Raw genomic sequence first — 12768 nt, 5'->3', positions numbered from 1 at the left:
TTAACTTCCTGTTGCCTGTAAAGCAACGCGCAGGGATTTCTAATCCGCACTTTATTTCCTGCTTCGTACAACTCGTGGTTTTATTGGCTGTATAGTCTGTGTAGGCGTTTCCCCACGAACGAACTTCAAATCTGTCTGCTTCATATAAGTTGTCTTCACGACGTCAAGCAATTATCTCCCAGCTGCACTGCGTACAAGGCTGAACATGTAACTGTACTTCCACTTCCGTGTTTTGAAACGTTTCAAACCTGCGTCGTTACTGTACCTTGTTGGACGTGTGTGTAGACGGCTTTTAAAGTCAGGCAGCGCGGTTAAATGCATGGTGCGCTAATTAGCAGGCGACGTTGCATGCAGACAGTCAACTATTTTTAACTGCGTTCTGTTTGGTTTCATCTCACTGGTGACAGTTGATTTACACCATGGACAAAGACGCTGTGCTGACTCGCATCCTGAGGCCAAATGGCGTTGCAACACTTGTCGGTGGAGAGCTGCCCGCCAGTGTGATAAACAACAATAAGCACATATCTCCTCTGGCGAAAGACGGGAATGTGGAGGACAATCTTCCCTCCCTCGACCGTGCCATCCATGTCGCTCTGTCGGACGGACTCAGAACTGTGATGCTGGTCGGTCCTGAAGGGTCAGGTAAAACCACTGCCCTGGTGAAGCTGGTTGTGGGCTGGGCAAAAGGAGAGCACCTTCAAAACTTCTCACACGTTTTCCACTTCCGCTTCAGGGAGTTAAATTGTCTCGATGGGATGCTGTCCTTGGAGACGTTGATGCTGCAGCATCACGGTCACATCCCTCCCGAGTCCATGCCCCAGCTCCTCCAGAAGCCTGAGGATGTGTTGTTTGTCTTTGATGATCTGGATTGGTGCCGGCACAGCCTGGACCCGGCCGTCCAGCCCCTCTGCTCTGACCCCAGCAAGGCAGCCCCGCTGTCCTGTTTAGTAGCCAGCTTGCTTCATGGATCGCTGCTGAAAGGAGCTGCCTTTGTTTTGGTGACCAGGCCCGGCGACTGTCTGACGTTTCTGAGTGGCACCCGGGTGGAGGTATTGGGGTTTCTGAAGCCACAAAGAGAAGCCTACTTCAAGGGGTTCTTCACTGACCCGGCCGCTGCAAACAAAGCACAAATGCACATGGAAAATACTTTAGGCTTCTATGATATCTGCACCTCCCCAAGATTTTGTTGGACAGTTTGCTCTGTTTACAAGTCTCTGATGGATGCTGGAGCCGATCTTCCTGAAACAGTATCTCAGCTGTATGTAGCCGCCTTGGTCCACCTGATCCAGGCGCTCGAATTGAACGAAGCCTGCAACAGAGAACTAGTGTCGGCCCTCGGCAAGATGGCCACCCATTGCTCCCTTGACCAGCATCTGAGCTGCACCAAAGAGGAACTAGATTCATTTGGTTTTGGACAGTTTCTCACCTCAGTTGGCGTTTTCTTGCAAGTAGACGGTGACCCGTCAGTTAAACGTGTCTTCTCCTTCCACTCCCGACTGATGCAGGAGTTCATCTTGGCTGTGTCATTCTTTTTGGGCAAGTTGACGTCAGAAGGTGTGGAGAAGATGCTGGAAAACCACAAAGGCCATGCAGAGTTTCTAGATATGTTCTTGTCAGGGCTCTCGGAGCCACTTCAGCGCAGACCGCTGGAGACCCAGCTCGGGGATCTGAGCCCCGATCGGACTGCGGATTTCAAGCGCTGGTTTAAAAGCAGCTCAGAGGAGACGCTGACGGAATGCCATAGAGTTGACCATTACCGCTGCTTCCATCTGCTCCACCAAGCTCAAAATGAGAGTTTGGTGAAGGAGATCGTCACACCCTCAGCACGAATAGGCATCGGCTATGGAGACCTGAGCCTCCAGGACTGTGCAGCTCTGAATTATGTCGTCTCCTGCCTCGGCGAGATGGAGCAGTTGAATCTGTACCGTACGATGAATCTGACGGAGGAACAAGCTGAGATGCTGGCTCCGATTATGAGCTTGTCACATAAGATAATGTAAGTCATGGTAAAAAAAAGAAAATCACACGTTGAGGCATCAATCATTTAATGTTTGCCATGACGTTTGACTGCTCTGTTGTGTCCCCCAGCTTGTCATCCAGCCACTTGAGTACTGGAGCGGTCGCTCATCTGGCCTCAGCTCTCAGCAGAGGCTTCACCAAGGAACTGGATCTCTCTAACAGCCGTCTCGAAGATGAGAAGTTCAAAATGCTCTGCACTGGACTCGGAAACTGCAAGCTGCACACATTAAAGTAGGATTAAAGCTGAAGGCCGTCTTTCAAATGGGCCTTTAGTTAACAAATGAATGCTAATAAGTCCTTGATGTTTTGCTTTTTCTTTCAGAATTTTAGCAATCAGAGTCACGGAGGCAATCTGTGGAGATCTGGCGTCCGTCCTGACGTCGGGTTCATCTCAGCTGTGCGTGTTAGACATGAGGTGTAATCCGATCGGGGACCAGGGCTTCATAAAACTGTGCAAAGCGCTGAATAGTCCTCTCTGCAAACTTCAGGAAATCAAGTACGTATATAGGGTAGTAACATATTACATGTTGTTTTTTTTGTTTTTTGCTTTATTGTTGCAAATCTAACTGATTTTGTTTATTGAAAGGCTTTACAGCTGTGCGTTGACCACTCCATCCATGGAGGCTTTATCAGCAGCTTTGTGTTCGGGCCAGTCCGAGTTGAGAAAAGTGAGCCTGAATAACAACTTGATTGGCGAGAGAGGAGTGGAGGTTTTGTGCAAGGCCCTGCAACATCCACTTTGCAAACTTCAGAGCCTCAAGTAAGTCCGTGAGAGAATTAAAAAGGACACTCAAAATACATAATTTGAGTGTGCCCCTTTAAAGACACAATGTGTAGGATTTGGTGGCATCTAGTGGTGTGGTTGGAGATTGCAACCAACTGAATTCCCCTCAATTTCCACGGCTGCCGTATGCAAAACCATGGAAACACAGCAGTAAGACCCGCTTGCTATGTAGTAGGGCTGGGCATTATGGCCAAAATCTTTTATCACAATATACATAATTTAATATCTCTTTAAGTGATGTATATCACAATAAAGCATGGTTTCTGGTAACTCAAATAATTAGTGTATTTGAAATGACCATGTGGTTTAGTATTCTGTCATGTGAATTAAATACCTGACAAATTAAAAGTGCAGAGTAATTTCTCATTTAATCATGAGTTTTGGTGTAAAATAATCCGATGTTTTGGTAGATTTTCTGTGCTGAAGTAGAAATATACTTTTACTCAAGTGAAAAAGTACAGGCTCTGAAATGTACTCAAATTATGAAGTAAAAAGTATCCCTATTAAGGACATTTCTACTGGCTATTTTTTTTAGAGTAGAAAGTCCAGATATTTGTTTTAAAATGAAAGGAGTAAAATAAAAAGCTGTCAGAAAAAAACCCCTAAAAATTGTACTTAAGAACAGAAAGTATTTTTACTACTTGTATGTCTTGATATGATTTTGTCACAATCACTGACAGATGATTTACATTTTATTGAATTTCAGCTTCTTTAACAGCGAGTTGACGGGTGCATGCTGTTCTCATTTGATGGAGGCCATGATGTCTGAGCACTGCTCTCTGTCAGAGCTGGACCTGTCATTGAACGATTTGGGCCAGGAGGGGGCGCTGCTGCTTTGCCGAGCCCTCCGTCAGCCTGGATGTCCAATGGAAAAGCTCAGGTAGAGTCACGTGTTTTGACACTGAATGCTCAGTGATGAAGTGCCACTTCTCACAAACATGTGATGTATATTACCCTACAGCTTGAAACGATGCGATTTAACCCGGCCCGTCTTCAAGGAGCTGAGCTCGGTGCTGACGAGCGGCACTTCCCGACTCAAGTCCCTGATTGTAGGTATAAACGCAGTAGGAGAGCAAGGAGTCAAACATCTCTGGGATGCTGTTGCACATCCAAGCTGTGTGTTGGAGGAACTGGAGTGAGTTGCCAAAACGATACCAGTAGAAAAACAAAAAAATTTTTTTATCCTGACATTAAAATCTGCCCCTCTCTCCCCGTTTAGCGTTGAGATGTGCGATTTGACGGACGCCTGCGTCGAGGACATGTGTGCCGCCATAAGAGCCAGCGGGACTTTGAAGAGACTGGAACTGAGAAACAACTCGCTGACCGACGCCTCGGTCCCAGCCCTAGTCCAAGTCATGCAGGAAGGCCACAACATGCAGGAGATGAAGTGAGCCCGATTCCCTCCCGGTTAATTATAAACCGTCTTGACCCCAGTGCACTTAACACAAAGTTTAGAAAAGGCTTTGAAGCCGGCACCTAACTGCTGCTTTTGTCTCTTTCAGCCTGATGTACAACAACTTCTCTGATGACAGGTTGGACGAGTGTGATAAAATAAGATACTGAAGAAGACGGATTAGTCCATCTATCTCAGACTGCTAGAGGAAGTGTGTATTTGTTTTACTGAAACGTTAAGTGGATTAATTAATTTATCAAATAACTGAAAAATATTGATTTTAAGCCCTATTTCGAGGGTAAGTGGCATTGGAGCACTTTAAATTTGAAATCTTCTTAGCCTTGTTTTATGTGAAAGTAAATATTGAGGTTTGGACTGTCTGACTAAACAAGAAATTATAAATTTACCTCAAGGAAATTGCACTTTGCATGATTACTCAAGAAAATATCAGCAGCTGAATGAAAATAATCTATAAAAAAGTCAAGTTCAACCTGTGAAATAATAAAAATCCTACACATTCATCGCCAGATTTGGTACAATCATCTTTTTATTAAGAAATCTTTGGCATTTTAAGAAACATTTCACTTACACGGGGGTGTAAGCGGTATATTCAGTAAGACAGATTGCAGTGAATTGTTTTACAGCTGTAAATATATTACCAATTTGACAAATAAAATGTATTTACATGTAGAAAATGAGTTTGGAAAAAAAATAGCAGTACTGACATGCTCTCGTTTCAATTCCTTAATGTATAAACACGCGCATACAGACACACACATATACAACGAGGCGCCGACACACACACACATTTTCTCTGTCTATTACCAGAAGCAAAAAGCCAGTGTAAACCTGACTCCGTTAGACAGTCTCTATTCCACACAAAGTTCGCCTGTATCCAAGTCCACTCTCACTCCACTCTGCAAATCTTTGGTTTAAAAAAAACAACAAACAAACAAACAAAAAAAGATTTTGCTGTCTTTTTCAGGAGGTCAAAGTGACAAGCTTGGTCACACAGGCACGCAGCAGGTGAATAAAAAAACCACACTGGAAGTAAACATCCCATCTCATGGCACTCAGTGCTCACGAGTTTCTCCATTAAGGTTACCAGTATGACTTGTGTCCTTTGGTTTTAGGGTCTGACTGGGACTTTTACCGGAACTGGAATAAATCTCCTCGTCCGAGCTGCTCTCGATGTCGCTGCGTTCATCTTTTGACACCTGTACAACGAAATACAAATAGGATTAGGACAGTTTTACCAACACGTGGAACAGTGGGGAAAGTAAAACAGCCACGCCAGCAGCTCTGTGAGGCTTAGGGACATTTTCTAATTAGGCATGGGACGATATGAAAATTTCATATCGCAATTATCCTGGCCACAATAATAGCTTCTCTACCTTGACGATCATAAATAAAACTCATGACAATATTTACGATTATATCCCAATAATGGAAATTCACCATGATGGATTTTTTATCCTGATGCGCTATAAATATATAATAAATAAATAATCTCCCATTCCTACTAAACACAAAAGTACAGCAAGGGCGGATAGGGATGTCTGTAATTTTTAAGGGTATTCGGTTATGAACCAATGTATTAGACAAACTAAAATGGACCTGATGATTACACTCGATGGAAAGAAGTTATTACGATTTACGTTAAGGGGGAACGTCTTTGTCTCTACCAAATTTAGTGGCAATCCATCCAATAGTAGCAGAGATATTATACGAAAACATAAATGTCACATTGTGGTGCTAGAGAGGATCACCAAAGTCAGTAGTAATAGTAGTCACTTCATGGCAATCCAACCAATAGTTGTTGATGTTGCAACAGGTTTCATTTGCACTTTGTCTTTTGTACGTAAAGTGCTTTGAATTGCCTTGTCGCTGAAATGTGCCGTGTAAATAAAAACGTGGCCTTGTTGAGATATTACAGTCTGGACCAAAGTGGTAGAAAGAAGCCGCTAACGTGGCTCAAAACTGCACCCCTAAAACAGACTGCGACACCCACCTTTCCCTTGAATATGGCTTTGATAGCGATACGAGCGATGAGGTAGAACCAGATGACGTGAAGAGTCTGCAGCACCAACAGCAACCCGTTGAGCAGCCACCAGGCCTGGTATGGCCCGACGATCTCCCAGCTCTCCACCAGAACACTGTAAACAACCCTGCAACACACAAACACAGAGGTTACTGGGGTTCTCTTTGACGATGGTTTGTAGGCCAACCCCGGAAGTTGTTGGAAAAAAAACAAAACAATTTTGGAATATTGTATGAAATAAACTGGGTTTATTATAATCTTCACAAATGAGGCGTCAACACAAGTTAAAACTAATGTTAGGCTGTAAAGACGGAAAAGTCAGCATGATGAGGCTTATAGTCTCATTCAGCCACTTGTTAGCAACCGCAATTTGTTTTTCTAAGTCAAGCCAAAAACACATTTCAAGAATATCTAGTATCTCCGAGTGAAACGTGATAGGGAGGCGGGACGTAACGCACGGGAGGAATTTGATTTAATCGTTGAAAAGATCGGCTCACGCCCTTTTCTAGGCGTGTGCCGAGCCGAAGATGCAGATTGATATATGGATGCACGTCATGATATTATTGGTTGGTACTAGCTGAAGTATGCATGTTGTTTTTTATATATAAAAATACAAAGATATTGATACTTTTTTTTTACATATGTTGTTAAATAGGTGCACAATATGACCGGGAATGCGATCTAAAAAAAAAAAAATTAATTTCAGCTTGACTTTTACGACACACAAAAGCTTCAACACTAACAAAAGGTGTATTTACTGACACATTTCATATCATGGAATAAAATGATAAAATCTCTCGAGCTTGTGTTTACCACAGGCCTTCTTTCAGGCACCTAACAAAAGACCCACTGACTTGGAGACGAGGGAACCTTAACCGCAAGAAATGCTGACTCATTTCCAGGACTCATTCCTTCAATGCTTTACATATTATTTTAATTCATTAAGACACTAATTTGGTTTAAAAACAGCTTCTAATAGTTAAACATGTGACAAGTAGGCCAACGTATGCAATTTGATTAGTAAATTGGCTCATTTGACTCACCAGAAAGGATAGATGACAAGTCGAGTGATGAAAAAGCTTATGCTGAACATCACAAACAGGCCATCACATAGCCTCTGGTACTTGGCATAGTTGGCCAGCTTGGCAGCCTTGGGGGGAAAAAGAAAGAATTAAGGATTCACAGTATTAAGACACATCCCAGTATCTGCAGTAATACAGTCTCATAACAGTAGTACAAAGAGTACAGACGCCAGCAGTGTGACGAGGTGCTGCACCTTTGGATGTTTTTTTTTCTGGTCGCGGAAAGTAAAATGTAAACGTTCAGCTTCGCTCATCACTGTCGCTTTTCACCCAGCTGTCCAATCACAGTGGAGGACGACATACGCAAAGATGTGATCAAATGCGTTTTATTACGAGTATGTCGTGGTCTTGAACTGTATGTACAAATTTCCACCGTGTGGGATACCAAGGTTAATTTTAATCGACATGTTTCCTCTACAGAGCAACGACGGGAGTTAGAGAGGCCCTGGTGCACGCTAGCCCCTAGTTAGGAAGCAAACTCGCACACGGACACACCCCATTAGGTGTTTGAACAACAATGTTGGGTTTTACAGTCGGATTAGTCACTAATATATTATGTATTGTGAATATCTCTCTAAATTTGTGTCTAAATTTGAGATACCCTGGATATTACACATATTTTTCTTCAAAATATAATATAACAAAAGATCTGTGCTCATTACCCTGGGCGCCTGGTTATGTTTAGAAATCAAATATGAGGGACACTGAAAAAATAATGTAATTTAAAACAGACAAACTCTCCAGCCACCTGCACTGGCGTTGATGAGTTGGATTGAGGCGGCTATGAAAACCACAAATCAATCAAGAATGGCTAATTGGCAGAAAGTTTCTCAGCGACAGAGAAACGGAGCGTGCACGTAACCATAGCGACTCTCGCTCCTGCATGCGTGTGCGCCGTGTAAGAGGAGAGGTAGCGGCTGACTGAGATTACTCTGATCAGCATGCATGGAAGTGAATTACAATATATTTGTGTATACTTCTCACTCTCACCCTGATGGTCTAAATAAGTTGCTGCTGCCGTGCATCGTCTGTACGTGTCAGTGTTCCATATCTACTGTATGATATTGTCACATAGCTGTAGAAAAGCCTCTTTTCACACCACAACATTATCAGGTATGGGTTTGTTTTGTTGTGGCAAAATGTCCATTATTTGCAGGATATTTTTCTTCTTCAGCTTTGAAATTTCATTTGTACACAGCTGATCGGCTGGCCGCCAGTTGAGTAGTCCTTCCATAGGCCTTAGAGGTATCACACTGCCTGCACTGTCTATATTTACCCCCCCACCCCTGCTCTCAGCTTGGTGGAAACTGCTCCTTAGTCGACTACCTACCGGCACACCTCGTACTGCCACATTTCAGTGGCAGCTCGTCATTGCAGTGCTTCTAAGAGATGTGCATTCTTCTGCCAGACAGGTCATACAAGGAGCCCACAGCACGCCGCTATCATGTCGACGCTCATATGTACACAGCTGTGTTGTACAAAGTGTGCTGTTGAACCCGCTAAAGCAGTTTGTCAGTTTGTCCGCAAGGCGTTTCTTTACCTCTAGGAAGATGTCGGATGCATCGTGCACACACATGACCAAAGTGCCGGCTCTTAGCATGTTGTTGGCGTAGGAGAATGTGATGAGGAATATGGTGGCCAGGTGATGGACAAGCATGATGATGAAATCCTGTCGTCGGTGAAATGAAAAAGACAAATAAATGGGGTGCTCAGACTGGCTGTAAAACAAACACCTGAGAACAATGAGATAGCTGTCACCCTCACTGCCTATCTGTGTGCGTCCATCAAAAGGGCCGTCGGGTAACGACACCGACGGACAGACGTGTAAATACTGGGATGACAGGCTGATGACTAAGACATCTGTCATTGTGGCACTGCACGGTTCTATCGCCTAACCTGTTCTGCCAGAGTGCATTATAATAAGCTAATTCTCACACACTGGTGGTGAAGGTTCAGCTCGTAAAAACAGACACTCATGGGTATCGTGTGAAGTGGACACAAAATGGTGCTCCGATACACAAACAAGGTCAAGAGATGGGAAGCACAATAGTGAAAGTTAAGCTGTTGTTCACTCACCTTGCGTTTAATGTCTATAAACTGGGAAAACATCAGAGACCAATAGAAAGCGAGCTCAGCCGCATAGTGGGGGAACTGTCCAGGGCTCAGAGGCTTTTGGAGGGAGTGAAACAAAAACACCATTAACAAATATGTAGGCCAACTTGCCTGCCAACAATATGGCGCAGGAGAGATTGAAATCCTTATATAGGCAACTGACTATGATGATTGTGTGAGTTTATAAAATACAATAAAAAAAAAATATTAACCTGAAAAGGGTAGTTGTACCAACATTGTCTGGTGTCCCACATCCAAGGTGACTGATGGAAAAAAAGAACGATTAAATGTAAAAATGATTAGATCAAGAAAAAAATATACAGACAGCTCCATCGCCTTTCAATTAAAGCTATGCAACACCTCCAATGCAACAGCGTCGGTATCGTGCAGAATACAATCAGTATGCCAATTCCACTCACCACCCACAAATGTCGAATGCCGTAGATGAAGATCCCCAGGTAAAATGTAAATCGCCACCTGAAGGTGAAAGAGCAAAAAGGCCTTTCTTCAAAACGGCATTCTTTCAGCGCACACGGCCGCTGCCTTTACAAAGCACATACCGTGCATGCAGTATGAGATATATACGACTTTGTCATAACATTGCTACGTGAACCTTGACCCTGTGGCTCACACATCAGCTGTGCAGAGGTTTAGTACGGCAGAATGGCCAGAAAAGCATGCTGGCTTGCACACTGCAAATTGTGAAGTACATCCTGATGGCTTCTGGCATAATGCGTTTTTGTATTGTTACTAGGCATTGGCCAAAATAATCGCAATTCATGATATTATCCAGATAACCTTCAAAATATGCTTAAAACTCTAACAATTGGCTCTAAAACATCCTGGTGTGACTTTACATTTTGTTAAGAAACAAATGTTTATATATTGCATCACAGATGAGACAACTTTTCTTAGCGTTAATCCTTTTTGTGATAAAATAATCAAATCATAAATAATAATAATCATAAATCATATGATCTCCCTGCACAAATAAATGATAAATACATTAAAATACTTTATTTTTGTATCCTGAACCAGGCTCTATTTTTCACATCTCTACCATGATAGCAAGCTAGACAGCTTTTTTTTTTTTAATCCTGATGTGCAATAAATTCTTGTATCATCCCATCCCAAACTGGGACAGACTTAATGCCATTTGGATTCATCATAACCGTCTGCACAAAATATATAATGCAATGAAAGCACAGCACACGGTTTCAGTAGGAACATTAGTGGGAACTCACATGCTCTCGCAGAACTTTTTCTGCAGGCTGGGCCTGTCTTGGTTCCGACGGACCCGAAACCATCTCTGTATTTTCCGTTCGTCCCAGTCCAGCTGCTTGGACAGCCCCTCAAGTTGCCTCGTGTCTGGACACTGAACGGGACAAACAGAAATCACTTGTTTTCCATACTCTCAACTTAGTATGACTGTCACGCCGCTTGAATTATTTGTTCAACGTATCATTATGCCTCGGTGGAACATTTAATAAGCTACAGAACAAATATGGGCCTTATGTACCGTTTTGGACTGAAACACCCTCTCCAGGACAGCATTGGGCTGAGCTTGGCGAGGCACTCCTCCCTGAATCTGAAGTATGTGGGCACAGGGCTTGGCCACAAGCCTGTATACACACAGACAAAAAAAAAAAAAAAAAGAGAGAGGGGGAAGGGGGAGGGGGTGACACAAAGATGGTGAGGTATTAAGATACACAGACAAGGAGAGTCAGGAAGATAAGTGAAGCATGTTGAACTGGACTGTCGCGTCTGCATTTTGCTCCCGGAGTAATGTTTTACTTTTTGTCTTGGAGGTTGGGGGGGGAGGGGTGGGGGAGCACACAACTGAGCCTTTAAGACACGGGGCAAGCGGTTCGGGAGGAATCCTGGGGGAATGTAGCACCTAGTCTTAACACAGCGTGATAATGATGATGATGACCATTGTCACGTGAGGACATAGCAGTAGGGGATGGGCAGGCTGCCTCCAACCAAAACACTGATGGTGTGTGTCACAAGATCATCTGAGCTGACCAGTGAATGAATGAATAGAAGCACAGGCTGGGCTCTGGTAGGAGCACTAAATTAGCTAAAAAACATTGCTGTAAAAGTTTAGACTGAGACACAGAAGCTCAGATTTCAGTGATCTCCACATAGATTAGATCAGATAATGCCATTTTGGCATTTTAAATCTAGTCCTGGCTGGGGGGAAACCTAACTCTTGCCGAGCAAGGTAAACGTGTTTCAAAGCCGGTGGAGTCATTTCATGGATCACCTCAAAGGAATGCCAACACTCTCAATAAGAGGCTGAGGCAAAAACAACAAGGAGAGAATTAACCTATAATTATCTGACACAGACTGAGAAGCAATCCCCTCTATAAAGTAGATACATTCAAAATGTATATATATATACACATCATAAAACCTGATGATATATGCAGATCATTTTGAGTGCATAAAAAGAATGAGTCACATTATTAGGATATTGCAATGGTGACTTGCCCCCCCTCCCTCCTCTTCCCTTTCTGTGCAACAGTTGCATCACAGACTGGAGCCCTCGTCCATTCATCCGAGCACACCCAAAATGAAGCGACAAAACGAGGACATTTGGGGGGGATGTAGTTTACCTTTCGAAGAGCAGCCTGAGTAGGAAAACCGCGACCGCCAGAGGTAGGGCGTAGAGAATGTGTCTCATCCGGGGATACTCCACACCAGGTGGCGGTTGCTCCAGGTCCGCCCATGTAACATTTTCGGGAAGCCAAAATCTCTCACTCCAAATCCAGTCTGTGATTGAGGAAGTCATCGGTGGGGGGAGAGAGAAGAGAGAGAGAGCAGAAAAACACTCGAGAAAAACAAACAAAAAAAGGGCGGAAGTTACTTGTCGAACATCTGGTGGGTTAGATGAACTAAAAGCACAACTCCGCCAGGGATGTTTCCACCTCCTCCCGCTAACGCCGAGGGAGAGAGAGTATCACTTCTGGTTCCAGTCCTGCGAGTTAAAGCTACGGACCGCTGGCAAGACACGTAACGTGAAAAGGCTGAAAGGCAACGCCCACACACACACACACACACACACACACACACACGATGATTAGCCCCCAAAAAATGTCAATGAAGTTGAACAACACCGCTTTTTTTTTTTATGTAGGTCATAGCCTGTTGGGGTCCGCCTCTTTGACAATATATTCTGCCGTTAAAAGTAGGAGTATGTTGGGGGGCGGGGCTTTAAAGTCACCCAACATTATAAAGTCAACTGAAACCTAGCCCAATTAGCCAAGGCTAAGTTAGTCGTCACAGCCAATTAACAGTAACCTGACCATATTTCTGGGTTGATTTGTGGTGAGTT

At 43.6% G+C, this 12768-nt stretch overlaps 2 protein-coding genes across 3 annotated transcripts; one reads left to right on the top strand and one right to left on the bottom strand.

Annotated features, from left to right (window-relative positions):
* Nucleotides 1-167: 167 nt before the first annotated feature.
* On the top strand, nucleotides 168-4570 carry LOC311017255 (NACHT, LRR and PYD domains-containing protein 3). 2 transcript variants are annotated; one of them, XM_084015486.1, is made up of 9 exons: nucleotides 528-642; nucleotides 734-1996; nucleotides 2089-2250; nucleotides 2342-2515; nucleotides 2606-2779; nucleotides 3510-3683; nucleotides 3765-3938; nucleotides 4023-4190; nucleotides 4306-4570. In XM_084015486.1, the coding sequence occupies exons 2-9, from the start codon at nucleotides 756-758 to the stop codon at nucleotides 4364-4366; spliced, it is 2328 nt and encodes a 775-aa protein (XP_083871612.1). In that variant the 5' UTR covers nucleotides 528-642; nucleotides 734-755; the 3' UTR covers nucleotides 4367-4570. The 2 variants fall into 2 exon arrangements, with proteins under 2 accessions (XP_083871611.1, XP_083871612.1); XM_084015485.1 differs by having other exon boundaries at nucleotides 168-1996.
* Nucleotides 4571-4721: 151 nt separating this feature from the next.
* LOC311017256 (ceramide synthase 5-like) lies at nucleotides 4722-12495 on the bottom strand. The gene is made up of 10 exons (XM_084015487.1): nucleotides 12050-12495; nucleotides 10951-11053; nucleotides 10676-10806; nucleotides 9851-9908; nucleotides 9644-9694; nucleotides 9396-9488; nucleotides 8860-8988; nucleotides 7281-7387; nucleotides 6208-6364; nucleotides 4722-5413 (listed from the first exon to the last, which is right to left on the bottom strand). The coding sequence occupies exons 1-10, from the start codon at nucleotides 12223-12225 to the stop codon at nucleotides 5270-5272; spliced, it is 1149 nt and encodes a 382-aa protein (XP_083871613.1). The 5' UTR covers nucleotides 12226-12495; the 3' UTR covers nucleotides 4722-5269.
* Nucleotides 12496-12768: the final 273 nt, after the last annotated feature.

This window comes from Eutrigla gurnardus (assembly GCF_963514095.1).
Source record: "Eutrigla gurnardus genome assembly, chromosome: 8".
Classification (NCBI taxonomy): domain Eukaryota; kingdom Metazoa; phylum Chordata; class Actinopteri; order Perciformes; family Triglidae; genus Eutrigla; species Eutrigla gurnardus.
The sequence above is the reverse complement of the archived record's forward strand: the minus strand, read 5'-3'. Positions and strand labels throughout refer to the sequence as shown.